This window comes from Tauraco erythrolophus, chromosome 10, assembly GCF_009769465.1.
Source record: "Tauraco erythrolophus isolate bTauEry1 chromosome 10, bTauEry1.pri, whole genome shotgun sequence".
NCBI lineage: Eukaryota > Metazoa > Chordata > Aves > Musophagiformes > Musophagidae > Tauraco > Tauraco erythrolophus.
Genome location: NC_141474.1, coordinates 7261694 through 7283888, shown reverse-complemented (window position 1 = coordinate 7283888; position 22195 = coordinate 7261694). Strand labels below are relative to the sequence as shown.

Sequence of the window (22195 nt, the reverse complement as noted above, 5' to 3'; positions counted from 1 at the left end):
TCTCCCCCATGGAGATGGGCTGTCTAGACACATTGGCAAAGCCGCACTGCCGAGTTTGCAGCGCTGCATCCTTCTTGTATACAGACCGTCAAATAAAGCAAATTCCTGTCCCCCAGCCTGTAAGCATGAGCATTTTTTCAAACTTCCTAATGTCAGGTCCAGAAACATCAATTATGTTTAATGAGAAATTTTTAAACGGAATTTTTTTCCCTAGGAAAACATCTGATAATTTTTTTTTATCAACCCTCTAGCAAAATAATTTTCTGGTTATTTCATTATGTCAACTTTTACTAACAATTAAAGTTAAAATAGAATAAGTCAAGTAGCAAGTGGTTTTAAGTCAAGAAACACTGATATTTGAATATGAATTGCAATGGAAAATCTGGGGGAAAAGAAGTTCTCCAAATAATAAAAAAAACTATTGAACAAAATCTATGGGAGCCCCAGGTGACGTTTTTCACTAGAAAAATAATGATGTTTGAGGATATTTAGAGAAAGTATGCCTAGCCTCAGGGCCACATTCAACACAATATGTAAGTTTAAAACCATCCCTCTCCAGTCCCTCTCCTGATGAACCGCAGGATGAGGGCTTTTCCTCCAGCTCAAAGCCCTCCTGAAATCAGTAAACGACCTTCCACCAAATTCAAGTTCATGAGGGTCATTAGCATGTATTACACAGATTTTTCCATCATCACAGATCCTTAAAATGAGCTAGAGGAACATATGTCAGGACTGGCGCAGGTCAAACAGCACGTGCAAATTCGATCTTGCCCTGGTGGAAAGGTAGACTGACACGATTTCATCAGGTCTCTGCCAGACTCCTGCTCCTGGAGCCCACCTCATGCTCCCAGCTCTCGGCGAAGCTGTATTTGGGGGAAGAGCTTTGGGAGATGGCAACAAAACCAGCACAAAAGCAATGCTGGGGACAGCAGATAGAGGAGCAAGGTGGGATTTAGCAGCCAGGCAACTCCCTGGCTCCAGCTTTCTAAAGGACTGCGGGCAAGTCAGTCTGCTCCTCTGTGCCCCCGTTTCCTGCCTTACTTTGCCTCTCCCGTCTGTTTAGACATCCCACACTTGGGGGACACGTTGTGCCACTCTCTTTGTTCGTAACACATGCAGTAGCTCCGTACTTACAGGGGCGCAGCCTAAAAGGAGATCACTCCGAAATGCACCAGAAGCGGGATGCATTCACACTACAATCGTGCCATTCATGCTGTTGAGTTTCACAGCACAGAGAATAAATTAACAGCAAGTAATTAAAACACTTTCAGTATATGGTCTAAAGGTACACAGCAGCTATTTCATTTCAGTTGCACATGCAAATGCTAGCTGGTATACTTGTGAGTATCGCAGAACCACAGTTCCTAGCCATCATCAGTGCTAACAGTGAGGCTTCACATCGATGCTGACTCTGCTCTTAACTCTTTGCAGAAAAACTGTTGGGTTTGATTCATAAATGAAGGTAGACGGACTTATTTCAGGTTAACGGGGCTCCACAGCAACGTTTAACAGCACCCCAGCAGCTGATGGGCACCACCACGTCCCTGTGCCGAGGCTTCCCCAGGCCAAGGCAGCGCTCAGCTCCTGAAGCTCAAACTCAGTACCCTCTGGGTCATCCAGAGCCACGGTGCGTGACAGCGGGTGAGTGCTGAGCATCGCCTGCACGGGGCCCCAGATCACCCCACTGCTGCTGTGCAGCATCTCCCTCAGCCTCATCGACCTACCAAACCATCGTCCTGGGGCCTGGATGTCTGGGTTGATTTAGACAGAAGCAGCCATGGGATGGGCTTTCCACTCTGCCCCACCAACGGCATCCCTTGTGGGGACTTCTGAAATCACCTCATCCCTAGGAAAGAAAGCTCAGCTGCTCCCGGCTGCTCCCAGAAACCTTGAGAGCCTTTGACTTCACTAAGGAAATCTCTGCCAACCTCTTTGGTCACAGGAGTAAATGCATTAATGAGTGTACAAGTGACTCTCTGTCAGAGGTGGCTTCCTCCTTCCTTGTGCAGCTCTCCATACATCTCCTGGAAAGGGGTACCGGGGATGGACACCATGGCTCAGGCTGAAGGCTGTCTCCTGCCAGCCTCAGGTCCCAGCCAAGCACTGGAAGTGCTGGCAGCAATCCCAAGCCAGGACCAGTGAGCAGCCATGAGCAGCCAGACACAAAGCTCCTGGCCACGGGCCACTGCCAGCGCGCGCCCCTGCAGGCACGTCCCTCTGACCAGCCCCGGGCCACTCACACCAGCTCTCCAGGCTCCCCCTTGGTCATAGAAATTGAATTCAAACAGGAAGACTGAGCTCCTAGCCTGGCAATGCAGTGTCCTAATATGCCAGCAACCATATCTGCAGCCTGGCTGGAGCTTGGACTTTCTGAGACAGGTCAGTTGGGAATACCCTCCAACTCAGGGCATGAGAGACAACTACAGAGCGGTGCTGGGTGGACCGAAACATCCCCCATGCACGTCCTGGAACATGCGTACGGCTATCCAAAGACCACTGCCATGCAACATGGTGTAACAAAGATCAAAGTACGCAAAGGGCAACAAACCAGCTGGGAGAGAACTAAAGCAGAACGGTCTGGTCCTGAAATAGGTCCTCTTTTTCTTTTGAGTGCAGCTCATTAAACATTTGCTGGAAAAACAGAAAAGCATTTTCCACAGAGAAGAGGACATCCAAGAAAAGCCCTTTCGGACATAAATTGGCAAGAGGCTCCTGAGCATTTATCTTCTGCATAGAATGTGCTCTGTCAGGAGGGCTGTAACTAACAATACGCTGAAAAACATGCCACAGACTTCCACTCTATTTTACTTGGCGCTAAGGGGTTATTCCTCAGCTCAAAGTATTCGCAACTGGCATTGGTTAAACAAGAAATTACAACCTTCAAGAGACCTATTTAGCATCAGCTGCAGAAAGTACGGAATTTGCCATCGGCTTCGATGACAACAGATTATGCCCCACAAAACGCTGCAAACACGCTCAGCTATGATGCTCGGCCAGTTCGGCGGGGGGGGAATGGGACTGGGGACTCGGCGCTTCCTGCCCCTTCTTGGGGGGGTTCCTGCCTGGTTTAGGACTGGCGACAACCTCCTCCCCAACCCTCCGGCTCACGTGCCTGCCAAGTTCAGCCCCACAGCTCCTTAGAGTGCTAAGGAGGAGTAAGAGGGAAGCACCTCATTCCTCCGTGCTGGACGTTCAGCTGGGACAGAGTGAAGTCACGGCACGGACAAGTCAACAGGGCATGGAACCCAACGGGTGGGTTACCTGGCTCTGTGCCCAGGGTGGTGATTTGGGAGCTCCAGCACCTCCCGATCCCCCACAACTCAGCGACATCCCAGTATAAGAGACAGCTGTGCTGCCCTGTCCCGTGGGATTATTCCCACTTCTCCGAAAGGAGGAAAGAGCTCTGCCAGCAAACTCCCCAGGCCCTCAAACCCATTTCCACTCAGGCTTGCCGAGTGCTCCAAAAAAGGAAACCTCAGAGTCGGGAAACCTCCCTGGTGTTTGCTCAGGACGAGCACCGTGTCCACGCAGGAAGTGCACACGAAAGCACTCTGCGGAGAGTGCATACGCCTCGGAAAGGGAAAGACCATCACTCGGCCCCCCTGTGCCTGGCCAGCACTATCTCCAGTTAACCTGGAAAAAGTGACAGAGATTCTTTGTCCAGGAACAATCACTGCCTCGGCTCTTCGAGCAGGCTCCAGGGAGGTCAGCCTGAGCTTGGTTTTCCTGCCGCAAACCCGGAGCCTGCTAAGCGAGCTGTAAAATGCTCCCGTCCCCGTGCTCTGCAAGAACTTTACGGTTTCCTTCCCCAGTCCGAGCAGCACAGCTACAGCAGACCTACAAAGACAAGGGTTTATTGAGCAAAGACCCTTCGCTCACCTTGCCCTGGCAGGATACTTAACCATTCATGGACTTGTGCAGCAACAACAAAAAGGAGAGAGGGGAAAAGGAGACTGCACATGGCTGCGGCCCGCAGCACGCACCGCTCCAGGGCTTGTAAAGCCCAGACGCCTTCGAGTTAACCGCTGCTCCTGCAAGCCCAGGGAATTGCCACTTGGCTTGAAATTAAGCGTGTCCTCGAGTCTTTACCAGCCTGGGGGAGGGGGGATGGCTTTGCCTTGGCTGTGCCACCCAGCATTGTTCGTGCACAGCAGGAGCCGCCAAAACAAGACCAACCTAAACGTTCAGGGACCATAAGCTGGACCTTTCCAGAATCGCACGATTGCGTCCACAGGCTCCAGACAGACTGTGCCTTCTCTTGGTGCACCCCCTTCTTTTTTGTTTTACCTTGAAGCTGGTTGAGTCTCATCCTTCTGACTTACACGCACTGCCAGATGTACTTTTTTACCCCAGGTTTTCATATGACCTGGAGCTTTAAAACAAAAGAAATAAAAAAAGTATTAAGAGGCATGGTCCTTCAAGGAGTCACAGTAATGCTGAGACCGGACTTCGTCCCACTGTACTGGCGTGGCACTCTCACGCAGTAAGCGACAGTCGTCTCAAAAAGGCTTCAGGCACTCTGTTAGGGAGCCAGGCAAAAGCTGGCATCCTGCTAGTAAAGGTCTATCATTAGCCAGATGGCCCAATTTTAAAAGCTGAAGTGTGACAGCTAAACCCACTGCAGAGCCCTTTGATGCTCAAGCCACTCGCATTCACAAACCTCACTACAGGATGAAATGCCCAACTTGAGGCAACTGCACAGGAAAATCCTGGCCATTTCCTGCTCCAGAAGTCAGACGGCATTTTTGACAGGGCAAACCCTGGAGTCCTCTCCTAGTTTTTTGTCAGGGAAAAAGAGGCCTTTTAAATTTCCTCTCCTCACACAGAGACTCACAGGGAGACCAAGCTAACATCGTCCAACGATTGTATCGGAATCATGTTTTATTTCCCAACGTCTGACGGGAAGAAGCGTATCAAACCACATGTCATCTGCTGCCGCGGGATCGTTCCTGAGCAAGCGCCTGCTAAATTCACAGTGGAGCAGGGACTGCTCCCAGCTTGGACGCTGCTTCTATTTTGCAGATAGTTTAAGTGCTCGTGATGAATGGAGATGTTTTCCTGAATCAAAAGCAAGAGGAAGAAAAACCTGAGTCTTCACATACGTTAAAAATCAAGTAATATTTCGACCAAATCTGTTCCCAGCATTAGAAGGATTGCTGGAGCTGGAGATGAAAAGCTCTTTTTAAGCTGAAGAATTCATCTCCTCATCCTTGATGAAGGACGGATGGGTTACTAAAACAAATACTACGTTTCATTCTGGCTAACAGCACTCTGATCTTGCCTTACATGAACAGGGGAGGCAAAAGCGCTCCCAAGGATTATCGTTTACACACAGATGACTTCAAGTCCTCTTGCTTGCTGAGCCCGGGCTGCGATACGATATGCAGGTTTCTCCCACAAACCTCTTCTGTTGCTCAGGCGTTTGTTTTGCAGTTGCTCTGGCAGTTTTACTGGATTTATCACCCGGGCATAGAGGTAATAAAATACTAAAACTCCTCACCCCTGGGCACAGGCTGTATCTTTCCCTGGTTACCTGCCAGTCTATGGCCAAAGTCAAGAGTCTCATCCTCGCTGCCTGCCTTGGGAGACCTGCTGCTGCACTCACCCAGAGCCATGTCCGAAGAGACGGGTGCCCACACCCACTCTAACCACACATTTGCCCCATAGCTCCACCACCAGCACTGGCTGAAACAGGCCAGGCTGCCCCAAAAACAGTGCTGAATCCCTGCAACTGCTCGGGTGGCTCTGGGATATCCTCTCCTACCTGGCAGTCCCTGGTACCTGAGCATCAGCCTTTCCGGCTTTCAGGTACAGCCTGTCACCAAAAACTCCCCATGTCCTCAAGTTTTCACACAGAAGGGGCTTTGACTTTTGTCAAACTATTAGAGAAAACGAGCCTGGGAAATTTCAAGGCTCGAAACCCAAGCACTTTAAAGGGGTAACACCTCCTGTGTTTGCTAGAGCAGAGAGTACATCTGCATTGCTGCCCTCTAGCTATTAGGTCTCCCGCTGTGGGTCTTGCCTTTAAACTGAAAAATAAAGTGAGGGAAATGTCAGAAAACCGCATTGAAGATCTCTTCCCGTCTCCTGGCTCTCCCTTCCCCTTGCTCCCCGTCCCAGCTGAGTTCAAGGCAGGCTGTGTCTTGCCACGTTAGAGCGAAGCGAGCCGAAGACGGGCCTCAGCCCTTTGAAGCAGCCACAACAGAGAGGACATCCTCTCCCAAGGGACATGCCACACAGGGCTGGCCCAGCCACCAGGACAGCAAAGCCAAAGCGCAACGTGCAGCAGGAGAGCAGCAGCGACAAAGAAGCTGTGGGCCAGAGCTCGTACCAGCCTCCCGCGGGAGCTGGGCAGCTGGAGAGGAGACCGTGTCCTTGGATGGGCTGCTCTGGGCACTGAAGCCCTTGGAGGTGCCTTCTAAAAGAGCAACCCGGCTTCCCCAGCTGGTTTCAACTGGATTTCTGGAGAAATCGCTTACAACACAATATGCCGCTTGCCTCTGATCACCCCGGCAGTTTGAGTCATCGGCCAATTTGGACCACGATTCGACAATGTGATCGGGAACTGCGACAATAACTCAGCTTCTACAGTTTTCTGGAATACCCAGTGGCCCGGTAGAAGAAGCCTTATTAACACCTGCAGCGAGAGACGAGGCAGCCAGCGAGCCCAAGCCCTTACAAGACACTCGAGAACCCAGACCAGAGCACGTCGCTGCTCTGACAAAGCGAAGGGAAACCTCAGCAGAGCTCAGTCCCGACCACTCCACGGACATCTTAACCTGGAGAAGTATCATCAGGAGAAAGCGGAGGCCAAGACGGTGGGGGGAGCGCAGCACCGACCCCTCCGTGTGCCCTGCGCCCGTGGGCGAGCAGCCCGCGCTCCTGCGGGGCCCCGGCCACGCCGTCCGTCCGTGTTTCCCTCCCGTCTCCCGCTGCTGCAGCCCCCTCGGTGGGCTCGGACCAGTAGATGGCACCAGAAGAACGGCGAAGCCCCTCGGTCCTGCCCGCCGCACCCCAGCCCCGGACACGGCCGGGCACCGGGAGCAGCCGAGGGCTTTCAGCTCTCTACTTTAAAAGCCTGGCTGGAGCTGACCTCTGACAGGACTTGTGAAAGTTTTAGCAAACAAATTCAGGAGAGGGGTTAAAAAAAAAAAAAAAAAAGTCACACAAAGTGGTATCTTTCCATTTTGAGGCTTATAAAACCTTCGCCCCTCCCCCCCCAACACAGATGCTGCTTTTAAATGAAAAATAGAATCTAAGTATTTACTCAAAGCATCTGCTTTCTCCACAATTGCTTTAATTTGGAGGTTTACCCCGCTCCAGCTGGAACTGACAGAAATTTCCTGTCTGCTGCAGCTGAATAGAATCTGCGTTTCTCAATGAAGAAGCAATTCACTTGGAAGTGCCTGGCTACGTTTTTAGGTAGGAAGGTGCTCTGCTCTCTCTTCAGCTGCTGTGACTGTCCACATCGTTGAAGGAAAGTCTAGTACTTCTTCCCAAGCAGCTTCTGCTATTAGCTGACGATGACATCCTTGACCCTGGTGAGCTGAGCATCTTCTCAACTCTCAAAACAAGCAACAGGACCAGCTTGGGTCAGGGTGGGCATTTTCCCCCAGCATTTGCCCCAGCCTCTCTCTTGCACACCAGGCATGCAAGAATTTTCCTCTTTACAGAGATGGTGCCCTAAAGCAGGATTAACAGCCAGGGCACAGCCTGCAGCAAAATCCAGCCATGTCACGGCCAGTTTAGGATGACCCTGCTCACATCCATGCCTTGTGGTACTTCCTGATCACAGCGGTGGATAGCAAACTTCCAGAAGAAGGAACTGGGCGAAGATGATGATGGTCTCCAGAGACCCTCTCCGCAGCACAGACAGGACTCCCGCAGTCCTCGGCTCGGCTGCGAAGTATGACGGGGTGCGCCCATGCACTGTGCAGTGCAGCGATGCCAAATACCCCGAAACTGCGGCCACCGCTCTGCCTGGGAGAGGTTTAACGTGCTCATGGAGGCGCCAGGACTTTTTCAGAAGCTTGAATCCTGCCTGGAGTCAATCTGGGACAAATTCAGAGACCTTCTGACTTTTCACACCCGGACTGAGTTTTGAACGTGGCTCAGCCCAGCAAATTTTTAAGAGGAGTTTGATTATTTTGATCTTTTCCCCTCATCCCCGTTATTAATCATACCGAAAGAAAGTGTAATTCCTCCAAACCAAACCATTTGCCAAATCATTTCTCGGCACATTTTTTACTTCATGTCCCTTCTAGGAATGAAGCACATTTGGAAACCTCTGCACATCCATCCTCCTCAGCCAGCAGCATGTCCGTGAGCACATGGCCGCAAGCATCGAGCATAGGTGCTGGGAAATGCCCAGTCTGGCAGGGTGGAGGAAGGCTCCCATCCCCACGGGCTCGGCAGCAGAGCAGAGGGCCAGCCATGAGGGCTTTGTGCTATGAACTCCCCCGGGTGAGCTGTCTTTCTGCGGCTCTTCAGCTATTCCTGATTTTAGTGGGCTCCCTCCTGACTGGCGACAAGAGAACACCAAATGGAGCGCAGGCACGGGCAGCAAGAGATGCTTGATCATTGTGGCCCTGCAAACACTTTTGCTCCCCTTCCTCAGTGCCAGCCCTGCACAGCTGTCTCGGACCTTCCCAGGGAGCCCACCCTGCTGAATTGGAGCCCCTCTGTCCCATGAGGGTGCTAAGCATGTTTATCCCTCTCCTCACTATTAATTAGATTTGCAGCTCTCCCTGTTTTCCTCATTTTACCCAAAGCCGACAGGGTTGCGATTACAAGAGACACCGTTCACACAGACTCAACCTGCCCAGAAATACCAGAAATCTCACGCAACAGCCTGTTTTCTTCAGGGCCACAGTAAACTCAGAAGAGGTCCCGAAATACAAGAGCAAGTTGGGCTCTTTCTGTGTCTGATGTTTGCCCCTCATAGCTCTGCAGAGGTTTTCCTATCTCTGCTATTCCTAACAGCAGGATTTTGAAGAGCACATTGTCCTACAAATGAGTGTGGCAGCTGGTTCACATAAGAGCCTGAGTTACGATCAGAGATGAGGACATTGCTTTTCTGTTTCTCGCTATGTTTTGGTTCAAACCTGTAAACAGACTCGCACCGAGTGGATCTGCGTTCCCCATCTGGTCCTGTGATCCAATTTCCTGGCAGGAATATCCCTGACATCGAATTGCGCAGGAATGCTGCAGCGTGTCCATCCGTCCCACGGCCAGAGCCGAGCTCTTCAGTTCGCCAGTTTCTGCGCGAGACCCAGCCACGGCGTTTCACCCACTTACGCCGGTCAGTGAGACCAATAACTCACGGCTGACAAAAGCAGCTCTTCCAAAAGGGCTTCCAGACGTTCATGGATGGAGAAGCCAATGCTCTCCTTCAGAGTTATTTCTAGTGATCACATAGCATCTCACAGTTAAAAAATGTATGTTTTCTACCTCCTTTGAATGCACGTCTGGCTTTGCTCCCAGCCACTGGCTCTTCTTCTACCCTTCCTTAACAGATTAAAGAGGAAAAAAAAAGACCTCTTCCTAGAAAGCCACAGAAACGGAGATTCAAATCCATTATCACAAGTGTCTGGAACGACTCTCAGCATTGCACTGCACGACTGGGACAGCGATACGTCACAAGAGCAAAACTGCTCCCACTCAGAGCAGAGACCACGGAAGCACAGCAGAGAGCAAAGCCCTTCCGAGGATGTCCGGAGAGCAGCGCAGTGTCTGTAGCAGAGGGGCTGGGGGAATGGGGAGCCCAGCACCGCTGCCAGCAGGAAAAATCAGGATCCAGCACCCAGCTCTGCAAAAGAGTGCTTCGACCCTTTGAGTACAAGGCGTCCTCTTCACTTGCTCTCTGTAACCTCCTGCAGACACAGACTACCTCTGGCCAGAGGAGCACACGGCATTTGCAAAGGCACAACCTGCCCCGATTGACAACGGGCAGCTTTCCAGGGCAGTTTTCTTGCTAATCCCACACTAGTTTGACTTTTCCATCACATCTGCTACTTCCAGCCCACAATGCCCAAGCCAAAACACACATCTAGGAAATCTGTTGCCCGTTTTCCCAGCATTGGGTCACCCCTAGTGACCATGACCTTCTCCATCCACGTCCTTTCCCTCAGCTGGATGGGTCCCTCTTGCCCCACAGGCACCCCAGTTGAACACAGCACAGCAACCTGCTTGGAAAGCAGGGGAAAACTGGAGGCAGCACCATTGTGCTGGCCAGGACAGATGAAACACAGGGTTAAGCACACAGGCACATTCCCATTAAAGACACGCAGCCCCCTGAGACTTGAGGGAAGGACTCCCTTCTCAAAGCAGGATGAGCTTGTCTCCATAGCATCCTCGCATGACCTCTTCCAGGGTTTCCTTACCCTCACTAGACCCGGGAGGGTTTGCCTACCACCTCACTTACATCTCCCTTGCTGCAGCAGAAGTAGGTGGGCCTGGAAATAAGTTCACACCCTCCTCTTCTTGAGCTTTAGCGCCTCTTATTTCCATCTAAACTGGGTGCTGAAGCTCCTTTTCTTCTCTGGACTTTTTTGATTTGGTTCGCATCTTCCTTGACATGCAGCATTCCCAAGCCGAGCTCACCTGGAGCCCTCTCTGCAGCCAAGCACAATGACGCTCCACAAACAAGGTAGAACTACAGGAGATGCTGGGGGTGAAAAACATCTGCCTCTCCTCATGAAGATGCGGCATTTTGCATTAAGCAGGAGAGCTGGTTCAAGGCCAGGTGAGCAGATTTGCAAAGGGCACAGAGCCATCCAGCACAGGGTCCTTACGCCAAATTCATCCCTCTTTATATGTAGCAGGTTGACATCAGTGGCTCCTGTGCCACCCTCCTTTACAGGGCACCATGCAGAAATGCACTGGGCTGTGACGTGGGGAAGACCTGCTCTGTAAGCTCATCAGAGGAGCTGGAGCAGCCACTTTGCCCAGCAAGCCCGTTTTCCCCACTGGGAATTGCTGGTGGAGATGAGACGGACCCGTCCCATTAGGCACCCATGACCGAACCTGGCAGAGAGTGTCCCTTGGAGGACTGGCCCTTCCACAGCTGGAGGGCTTGGCCAGTGGTGGGACATTCAGAGGAAGGGTTAGCACCAAAATAGGTCATTAGCGAGCGATGTGGGGTTCTTCATTCTTCTCCAGGCCCCTCGTTTTCCTAAGGGGAATGCCTCAGAAAACCCAGTGGGGGGGGAAGGAGGAATTTACAGTTCCCTTCCAAAAACCAGTCTTTGTTTGTTTGATTGTTTTTTTAAATGATCGAGTAACTTGTGAATACATTTTCTGATGATTCCCACATCCTCCCAGCTGGAGAACGGTTCATGAACAGACTCCAAGCTCTGTAAATGAGCTTGTTAGTCATAAGTCTTCAAACAGGCTTGATAAACAACTTTCAGCCTGCAGGATATTCATCAACCATTCTGTCTGCCTGGTCTCCTGACACTAATTTTTTATTTACAATGAGAGATCCTTCTCCTAAATCACAGGTGATTGTTTCTTTTTACTGATTAACTGATTTTTTTTTTAGAGGAAAAACAATTAAAAACAAATCACAAACAAGCAATGCGTCTCAAACACTTATTCCTGAGCAATTCCCCTAGTTTCCATGAGACATATCAGCAGTTGTCCAAATGAAACAAACTGTAAAGATCTTTTTGGCCAAACCTTTGCGACCAGGCAATAGCCAAGAAAAGGAGCACGACCATCCCAATCAGCCGCCAGGAATTTCAGTGCCTGCTGCCAAACGCTCCAGGGACCTTCCAGCTGACTGGCACGTGCCGCTCTTTGCGTCCTTTAGGTTTGTGGAGAGCTCAAACATCTCAAGATGTTCTGGAGATCCAGGTCCGCATGCAAAAATCTGCCACTGAAAACTGTTTCACCCCATGGATGGGTTCACGCAGCAAACACAACTTGCCCCAAGGGCATGGGGTGCACTTAGGTGCACCTGAGCAGAAGGTGGGTTCCCTGCAGGAACAAACTTGCTGGAAGTTGCTCCAGTTCATGGAAGGGGATCTCCTCAATGCTAATCAGTTAATTAACACAGAAGGTGGTCGATTCCACAGAGGCAGATGAAATAGCAGTTTGCTGGGGGCGATGCAGAGGGAGGAGAATCTTCTCGAATTGCTGTTAAAGCCAAGCTCTTATATAACACACATCCAGCAGATCTCAAAGCCTCTAATTAGGGGCCAGGATTGTACTCAGTTACACGGGTAGGAAAACTGAGGCACAGCAAGGTGAACTCAGTCAAGTTATAGCAGCAAGTATACAGAAAAAAAGACCTCAAGACTCTGTGGCCAAGACACAAAGGCATTTTGGAGCAATAAAAGCCAGGTTGGGTCATCCTGCTGAGCCATCTCGACCAAGGAAAAAAAGCTCCACTATTTCAATTTAGATTTTGGGTGCGAGTCTGTTCTGAGTAGGCTGCTCCTAGCATCAGCAAACGCTGCACCCTACAAACTCTGCCCTGCGGAATCCCCAAGCAGAGTGGCCCTACACTTCCCAGGGAACTCATGGAACAGATAAATGCCCTTCCCAGTAAGCTGCCTCATGTGTATGCATAAAATCCAGACCTGTGTTTCCACCACCACCTTGGCTCCCCATCCCTGACCCACAGAGAGGTACAGAATCCTGTCAGCATTCAGTGAAAGCAGAAGGACGCAGAGCTTGGCTCTGGACTGGTCTTGAAAGCTTTTTTCCTCTCTCTCGATGCAAAATCACCAATACATGTGCTCTGAAAACCTCAAGCACTCAAGATCAGACAGGCTGCGCTACCAGCTCATGTCTAGAGACAGCTTCCCAGTGCCAAACAGGAGCATACATGCTCAGGAAAGAGACACAGACTTGTCACCAGCTTTCTCCAGCACTGCCAGCATGGGAGTTGTCCATCCCAAGCAGGAACTCGGCACTGGATTCACAAACCTCCGCTCCGTACCTTCTGTCCAGGGGGAAATGCAATGCCGCGCAGGATGCAGAAGGATAATGGGTATGAAGTGTTACTGGAGTTTCAAGCCATGGGGTGGGGAGAGCGCTGTAAAGCTTTATGGGAAACCAGCCCAGACTTGCACGGGGACAGGAGCTGCCTGCAGAGCCACCGGCAAGGGCAGCCCTTTCTGCAGCACCAGGCCCAGAGCATTAACACTCTGTTTTCACTGTTACGGCTCAGGCACTTTCCCTATTGAAGTCCAATCCATCCCTGCAGAGCCCCGACTCCACTGAGCCGATGCAGAGAAGTGACAGCTCTTTGAAAGCTACAAGCATGATTTATTTTATTTATTTTTTTTTTTTAAATGTGGATTGTATTAGTGATGCTTCCAAAAAAAAGGATGATTTCCAGAAGCACTGAGCAGGTCTTCACAGCTTTGCCAGTACACCGGCTGCAGCGCAGCCCAACTCACCTGCCACTCGTTCGGCAGCCACAAACACAACAAAACCAAGAGCAAAGAGCAGACTACTAAAGGCTCCCATGAGTTCAAAACCTACGCAACCTTGACTGGTCCAGCACCTACACTTGCTACAAGAGGGCTGGAAACCACTTGGATGCTGCCTTCTGCAGCCACCCACCCTGCTCCATCACCCCCAGGCACCTCGCTTTGTTCTCAGTGTCCCTGGATGCCACTTCCCTTCTCCTGACCTGCCCACTCAGCAGCTGCTGCTGGCAATTTTGTCTTTCCCCAGACATACAGGGCTACGGATAACTTTGCTTTTACTTTGGTCAAGCAGGCCACAGGAGAAGTTCATCCACTGGTGGGCTCAGAGCAGGAAGCAATAACCCCAAGCTCCTATGAATTCTAGCTCTCGGTGCAAAAGCAGTTTTGCTGCCTGAGCAGCTCGTCAAAACGTGGAGAGGGTCCTAGCCAGATATTGAGCAGCTCTTTGGACATTTGCCCTGCCCAACAGTCTCGCTGACTGGCTGGAGTTTCTCCTGTCGGAAAATTTCTCTAGCCAGAAATGGAGGAAAATTTGGGTGGAACATGAACTGGGCGCTGCAATAGGATATAGTGACTTGCTAATAGCACAGCTGGCTCCCTTCACCTCTCTTCTACCCTTCACTTCCAGGAACACAAGGCACCAGGAGGTCCTGGGCTGCCACTCCAAGGCAAACGTTCACTTCATATGGGCACGACAAATCCAGCCTGTCTGGGACAGTGCTTTAAACACTGGCGTAACCTTTTCTCAGCCTCTGGAGGTGAGAGTAGAGCCCAGAAAGCTGCAATAGATGCTCACTGGCTTGCTCATCAGGCCTCCCCAGACTTGTCCTTGCAGATGCCAGGCTTTCCATTACAGGAGGCAGCCCTCAGCTTCGGCACCACTGCTCCCTTCCCCTCCCAACCAGCATCCTCCAGATGTTCTCTGAAAGAAACTTGTCTCAAAATTATTCCACCATAGCCCCTGCAGACACACAGTGCGCCTCTGCTGAGCTCTCGTCCCCATCTCACAGCACCTGCCAGGGCTACAGGGTAGAGACCAGTCAGGTCCAGTGCAGAAAGAGTGTAGGACAGGAAACGGCAGGCAGGTACATACCACCGTTCACAGATCAATGCAGGAATGACAAACATGAGCAGGGCCAGCAAATCAAAGAGGAAGAACTGCAGGATGTCCCTGGAGGACGTTCGGAGCCCTAGCTGTAAGAGTCCTGCAGTCACAACATGGGGTGATGCAGGACAAAATCCCTATGGACCTGTGCCATGGGACTGGTAGCACCCACGTCATAGAACTTCCACTGACAGTCTATAATGTGGAGTCCCCATAGAAACTCTCCAGTGGGTAGTAAGAGGTTGAGTTTACGACGCTGCATCTCCCCCTCAGGAGGAGGCACTGCTAACATCCTTCTCCACACCCCACCGGACAGCCGCAAAACCCACTGGGATGTCACATCCCATTGAGCTGTCTGCTCTCCCACCACAGCAGCCACTGGGTTCAGAAGATATTTCCCACATGCGGTGACCATACAACAGGTCTTTCTTGGGGGAACCAGACTAAAAACCTACGCTCTGTGCTCCACCACCCGAGGACAAGTTGAAATTTTTCTGTGCCCTGTGTGTAAAGCCGCAAGGACAGTTCAAACACAAAGTCAGATCAGAGCCTTGGACAACAGCTCCTCCAGTCAGGCTGTGATGATTCTCACTTCACATCTCCATAATCCACCCCGAAATCCAAACCTCCTTTAGGAAACGCGAGTAGGGTGGGGAACAAGCAATGCAGTGATTCATCCTCCCCAGAAACAGAGGCCCAAGTCTGGAATATTGTGACACTTGGTAAATACTCGTGATGTACTTCATTATGCAACAGAGGCCCAGCAAGAGCACAGCTCCCTCAAGGCTACTTAATATAGGTTTCAAAACCGATTAAATATATCATAAACAACTTCCAACCCAGAATAAACACCTATAATCCCATCAAGACATTCTGGTGATGTCAAAAACCATGGGAGCAAACTCAGTTACCGGGGGAAGGAAAAAAAAAAAAAACGTCCTCAAAAGAATTATGACCCTGTAATTCTATGTCTGCCTTCTCAAACGCCCAACCCTCCCAGCCACCCCTGCTTATACTCTGTCCACGCTCGTGCTTTTTTTCCAGGCTTCCTAACACCACATATATTGATGCATGTCACACCTCTGCCAAAAGGATCGTGCCCCTAAACGCAGACAGCAAAACTGTTTCAAGCCAGTGCAGAAATATTCCACCAGCCTGGAAAAAAAAAAAAGTTTTTTGCATGACTCAAAGCCGCTGGTCAAGTCTTTAAACGCTAATACTCATCAATTGGCATACATATAAGCAGCCCATTGAACTGCATGCAATGACTCGTGTGAGTAAGGATTGCACAAATTAACTCTGAGATAATATTTTCCCATGCGATCACCGCTTTATACATCATCAAAAAGATGGAAAATGGACTGGCTAGTAGTGGAAACTCAGTGCAGATGACAGAAAGCTGATGTTCATTAAAAGTGTTCTAGTAGTTTAGACCAAACCTTTAAGTTTTATGAGAGATTTCAAAATCTAATTTTCATGGAAATATTTTCATTACATTGAGGGGGGGGGGAGTAAAAACCTTCAGCAAAATCTTTTTCAAATTAAAAAGTTGGAAGCTTTGTGCGGATGGATTGAAAACACAAATACCAGCAGCAAATTAGGAGACCATGAGAACCAGGAAGCAAAACTGATTATGATCAAAAAAAGTGAAATTCACAAACAAACAGAAGTCTAGTTTTGCCCATCAAAAGGAGGGCAGCATGGCCAGCACTCCCAAACTGAGTCAGCTCCCTCCTTCACATGGCTTTTTCTCCTTTGTTAATACATTTTTGTTTGATTTTTGGTGCCTTTTTTTTTTTTTTAAGACTTCAAGCTTGTGACAGAGTCACATTTCCATCTTTTGTCTACATCCAGAAGGTCTAGAAATTTGTGAAAAGCACAAAATGGTTTTTTCCCTTTGAACTGCAGGATTCAGAGATGTAAGAAGAATAGCCAACGCTGTGAAATACTTGACAGAATAACCATGCACCAGCCAGCCTGAGAGTGAAATTAAATAGATATGGCCAAGGAACACGGATGAAAGAAGTTAATCAAACTTCTAACCACTCTGTATTAGTTATCTGTCTTGTTACTCAACCGTTACTCTAGTGAACATGGTTCACTTTTCCTGCAAGAAGCCTCTAGGATACGCGCAGCATAACCAGCACACAAAGATTACTCCCACAAGAAAAAGCAAGCTGTTTTTCACACAGATAACATAAACAAGTGCCTTAAAAATAATATTGACCTGATCCTCAATTTTTCCACATCAGCTGCTGGAAGAGGAGGATTGGTTCTGTAAAGTCGTTCTTGGCAGCACCTTGTAAGGATGCTCAGTGCTGCTGGCAGGGTTAAAGGCACTGGTTTCCCTTGCGCACCTGGGGTAACCTGTGGACTTCAGCAGCCGGCTGCTTCCCGCAGACTCTCCCTTTGCCCACCAGCTATGCAGGACAAGAGCGGAAGAAAATCGCTCCTAGATTTAATCAACTTACCCTGCATTCCCCCCCCCCCCCCCTTTCTATTTTTTGCACGTCCCTGGTCTACAGTCTGAGCATCTTCTGGGAATAAGGGCTGTGTTTTACTAACAAAAGAGCCACTTAGTACTTCGAGATAAAGCAAAGGTTTGCAAAGAAAACCCCCAAAGAAAACCCTGGCGCTCCCCCTCACCTCCACCCTCCATGCGACTCAGCAGCCCACGGAATTGCTTTTCACATTTCAAAGCAGTGGCAGAGCTTTTCCACCTCTTTTTAAGGAGGTATATTTTTTTTGTGAAGGGTGGGGACCGCAGACAACCTCAGGATCAGAAAAATAAAAAAAAAGAAATGGTTTGATATTTACACACATCCTTTTACTCTTGCAGCAACTTCATTTGTTCTAATTAAAAGAGGCAATTAAAGCATACAGAACAGCCAGGTGGGAGCAGACCAAAGGTTCTTCAGCTCAGGATCCTGTCTCAGACTGCCAGTAACGACAGAGTCAGAGGGTGTAAGTCCAGGCAGCAATGGAGCGATCTCTGCGCCAGCTCATTCTTCCACTCCCAGAGACTCCCGGCTCCGGGAGCCGGACGCTGCCTCCATACAGCGCTGCAGTGAAGAACCATCCTCAGGCCCCTCTTCTCCCCGAATCCCTCTTGTTCTTTTTTGAAACCGTTTAATTTCTGGTCTCTGCAAAATCCTGAGGCAACAAGATCCACCACTAAACAACGTGTGGGCTGAGAAAGCCCTTCCTCATGCTCTCAACCGGCTGCCTGAGAAGAGGAGGCTGAAGCCAGCAAAGATGCTCTGCCTGACCCAGCCTGAGCAAAGAAACTCACCTCCTCCCGGCCGGCTTCTGCTTCCTTTGGAAGAAGAAGCAGTGCCGAGGGGTCACGATGCCCGCCGAGACAGCAGAAGTCGTGGGAAGCCGCAGGCTGTGCCCCAGCTTTAATCACGAACCAGCCCTGACAGCCCGACGTGATCTGCCAGCCTGGGAGAGAGCCGCAGCCCCCAAACTGCCGTTGCTTTTATGCTGAAGAGAAATTAAAGGACAATAATAGCTCCAATATGCAGAACTGGTGCACGTACTGGACCAAAGCGGGGTTTGTTCATTCCTCACAAAAGAAATCCGAGCGTAATAATTTTTCTTTTGCTGCTCAAGGCTGCACTTCTCCACCTCATTTTACGAGCCATCAACAGCAAGACTCAAACAAACAAAAAAAATCAGAGGTCAAAAACGCTATCTTAAAAAAATAAAAAGCTAAAAGCTTACCAGCTCTGGATTTGGAGAATTAACCCTGCTCACAGCCATGAGCGCTGGGAACCCCAACGCCACGTACAAGTTTCTGCCATCCCTAAAGGACACAGGAACAAGAAGAGCTGATTGCTGGGAAGCTCTAGGGGTCCTCTCTGTTGAGCTGGGACCCACATTTTCACCCCCGTTTTAGCCAGAATCAGCGAAAGCCCTGCTAGCAAACCAAGAGTTGGTCATATCTTAGCAGGTGGTTTCGCAACGAAGAGGAAGTCAGATCACAAAGTCTTCCTGGCTAAGCAGCAGAAGCAGGGAGGTTTGCTGGGAATTCTATCAGCTTTTAGGGTACAGCTTTCAGAGCTGCAAGTTGAACTAAGTCACTGAGAGGGACAGCTTCGCAGCACCACTGAAAAATCAGCTCCTTAGTACGCTGACAGTTCTCCCTGTAAATGTTAAAATTGCAGCTACTCCCAGGGATATTGTTTTTTTTTCTTTTTTAAAAGAGAAACGTTTTCTCCTGAATCTTTTTCAAACGAGCTACTGGTGAAATAGTTCCTTCCACCTCAAATGTCCAAGTAAAACCTTCTGTCATTTGTGAAACTTTTCCCCCTAATTCTGGATTACAAAAATAGTGCCAATAATTTGGCTTTTCACTTTCGTTTGGGACAAAAATCGGTGACAGACTAGCTGACTTTCATCCACGTTGGAAGAACATTTTTACTATTCTTGAGACATTCCACGATTTCTTTTACCTTCTCTCCCTCACTAACACAGAGAATAACCGAGCCCTGTGTTAGCTTTTCCACTGAACCAGCTCTCATTTTTCACCAAGAAAAGCTCATACCTCTGCCGCACTGCCTAGCTCCAGCACAGTCCTCTTCCTGCACGGATTACAAAACACTTCACAAAACACATGCAACGGGTGGGGAAACTGAGGCACGGAAACTCACAGGATCTGCTAAACACATCAGTGAAAGAGCCAGAAAGCCCAGATGACAGCACTGCCCAATAAACCAGGGAGAATTTATCCTTTTTTTTTTTTTTGCTTACTTTAGAATACTTTCAAAACCTTCTAATTCACTGCAACGGCATTAAAACTTTTACAGCATCCAGAGAACTTCTAATTTATTTGAAGCTGTAGTTTGGTCTCTGCTTGGCAATACTGGCTGGGGAAGACGTTCTCGGACTGGGATTTTTGGTCCGTTTCATGGTTTCAGAGCAGGGTGGGTATCAGAGAAACACAGCCCCTCTTTTCCAGGCTGACTGGTCTAGCTCCAGAGAGCTCAGCAGTTGGCAAGGGACAGCATTAGGAGTAAATCGGGTCCATATAAAAAACGATAAACGAAATCGGGGAGGGAAATAGAATGAAAAAAAGAGTTGTCTACAAAACTTGTTGGTTTGTATCTCGGCAACCCTCTGGCCACAGCGTTGCGGCACAAGGAGCAGAATCGAGGAGGAGGGGGAGCAGCGATCACTGCCTTCTCTGCTAAAATATACACCTTTAGAGCCAGAAATCGCATTTTTCCGGGTCCTGGAAAGGGAAATTTTTTAAATCCATCCCCCAGTGCACCATTCGCTCCCCTCCCGACCGCGCTCCCACAATAAACCCACCCCGGGGTGATGCTTTCTCGCCCGGAGAAAATGCTTTGCCGCGGTTAAACTCGGGGATCCCACGGTGGCAGTGTAAGGAGTGGCTGCTTTTTGGAAGGCTCCCCACTTCCCCAGCCCGGTTTCCTCCGGGATAACGGGAAAGCCACGTCGGATCCGCAGGGAAAAGAGGGTCGGAGGCGGCTCCCGGAGGAAAAAAAAAAAGCAACAACGAAAAGCAAACGAAAATGGCAATTGCAATTACATTGCAATTTTCTTTCGCTTTTCTTTTTCTTTTTTTTTTTTTTCCCCCCCACCGGCAGCCGCAGGTCAGACCCCGGCCCAGGATAGGGGGCTCCCTCGAAAGAAAGCCCGTATTCGCAGCCGTGGCCCCTGCCCTCGGGAGGCACGGCGGAGGGGGCCGCAGCCAGCCCTTACCCACAACGAAAATCGCGTCCAGGGATATATATACTTCTTTTTTTTTTAAACAGAAAGCAGAAGGAGGGTAAGGGGAGGGGGGAACTGTTGTCCCTGCGCACCACCTCATCCCGCTCCGCCGCGGCTCGCCCTTTCTGACAGCACGGCTCTTGGAAAATAACAAGCGGCGCTCGGAAAATGCCGCGCAAAGCCGGCGCCCATCCCCGCAGCCGTCCGGCTGCTGGGCTCTTGGTTTACGGCCACTTGCGCTCCTAAGCGAGGACCCGTTAGGACGGACAGTTGAGAGGCAGGTCTGCGCCCTGCCCTGCCCGCCGGCCCGGCATCAGGCCCGCACCAGGAGAACCGCGGCTCGGGGAGGAGGGGACCGGCGGCTCCACTTTCCAGCCGCGCACACACCCCCGGGCTGTTTAGGAGCCGCAATGCTCCGGACAGGTCGTCGGACAACCGTCCGGTCCCCATCCAGATCCCCGAGCAGCTTCCCGGTGTCCCGCAAAGCACGGCACCGGTCCCAGCTCCGACGGGCAGGAGGGACGGGCGGATGGATGGACGGACGGAGAGCGGCTCAGCCGCGCCTCGCCCCGTCCAGCCCAACCCCGGGCTCAGCCCCCCATGGCAAGCGATCGAACACGGGGGTTTAGCCCGCGGGCCCGATCCTGCCCGCCCCGCCTGTTCTCCTCCGGGTCCCCCGAAGGGAGACGCAGCGGGGCAGCGCCGCACCCGACGAGCGCGGCACGGCGGCGACGGGCAGCTCGCCGCTCCCCTTCCCCGGGACGCGGCTGGGGGAAAACAAGCGCTTTCGCCCGCTGCGGGGTGCCAGCCCCGCTGGGGGGACGCGGGCTTCCCGCACGGCCCACGGCCAGCTCGGGGGGCGAAACTAGCCGGCCCAGGGACCGGCCGGCGGCTCCTCCCGCCGCTTCCCCGCGGGAGCCCCCTCGGGGCCGGCACCGGCCGCTCCGCTCTGCCCCGGGAGCTCGGCGCACGTGGAGCGGCCGCAGCGGCCCCTCGCCCCGGGGAGGGATGGAAGGGAGGGGGGGGGGTGGTATCCCCGCACTTACTGTCCTGCTGCGGGGTGTCGCTGCCGCTGGTCAGCCCGGGGGACTCCAACAAGCTCCGGCCGGGCTCCCCGCCGCCCTCGTCCGCCTGGGCGGCCACCATGTCGCCCGCCTCCTCCAGGTCCAGCAGGTGACTCACGGAGAAGTTCTTCTTGGCTTGTAAATTGTCCAGGCCGGCGGGGCCGTCGAGGCGGGCGGGCAGCAGGGCCTGCCTCTCCATGGCGTGGGCATAGCTGGACGCCATGGTGTCGAGCGAGGCTTTTCTGCCCTCGCCCCCCCCGGGCGCCCACCGCCCCCGCTCCCCCCCCAGCCACCGGCCCTTCGAGGCGGGGGGATGCGCAAGGACCGAAGTGGGGGGGAGGCGGGGGGGCAACGGGACGGGACCCGACGGCGGCAGGGGAAGCCCGAAGGGGAACGGGCAGGGCCGCGCTTAAAACATGCCGGAGGGGAGAGGCGGCGCGGCCGGCTCGGGGCGCCGGGGCGGCGGCGCGGGGAGCTGCCGCCGGCCGGGAGGCGCAGGGTGGCTGTGGGGCCGCTGGGGCGGGTGCGCCCCGTCCCTCCGCCTCCGCTGCCGGCGGTTCCCCTCCCTCCGCCCCTGCGCTGCCCTCCCCTCCCCTCCGCCCCGCACTTCAAACGGCGGGGGCGGCTCCGCGGCGCTCCGGCCGCGCCGGGCACCCGGGGGAGGGCGGCCCGCGGGGCCTCGCCGGGACGTGGCACCAGCTCGGCCCCCCCCCCCCCGGGACGGGGGTGGGCAGCGCCGGCCCCGCCGCGCTCGTTAGCTGCTCGTGGGGTGTGGATGGGGAAGCTCCTGATTAGGGGGCGAGAAGGGGGTGTGTGGGGGTCCCCCCCCTCCCTGCCTGTCACCC

General features: G+C 51.9%; 1 protein-coding gene across 2 annotated transcripts in view; it reads right to left on the bottom strand.

Annotated features, from left to right (window-relative positions):
* Positions 1–21573, bottom strand: part of PRRX1 (paired related homeobox 1) — a 38433-nt gene extending 16860 nt beyond the window's left edge. For both annotated transcript variants that reach the window (XM_086617560.1, XM_086617561.1), the window contains exon 1: positions 21333–21573. In XM_086617560.1, coding sequence (XP_086473686.1) covers positions 21333–21573 — 241 coding nt within the window. The remainder of the gene's footprint in view (positions 1–21332) is intronic.
* Positions 21574–22195: the final 622 nt, after the last annotated feature.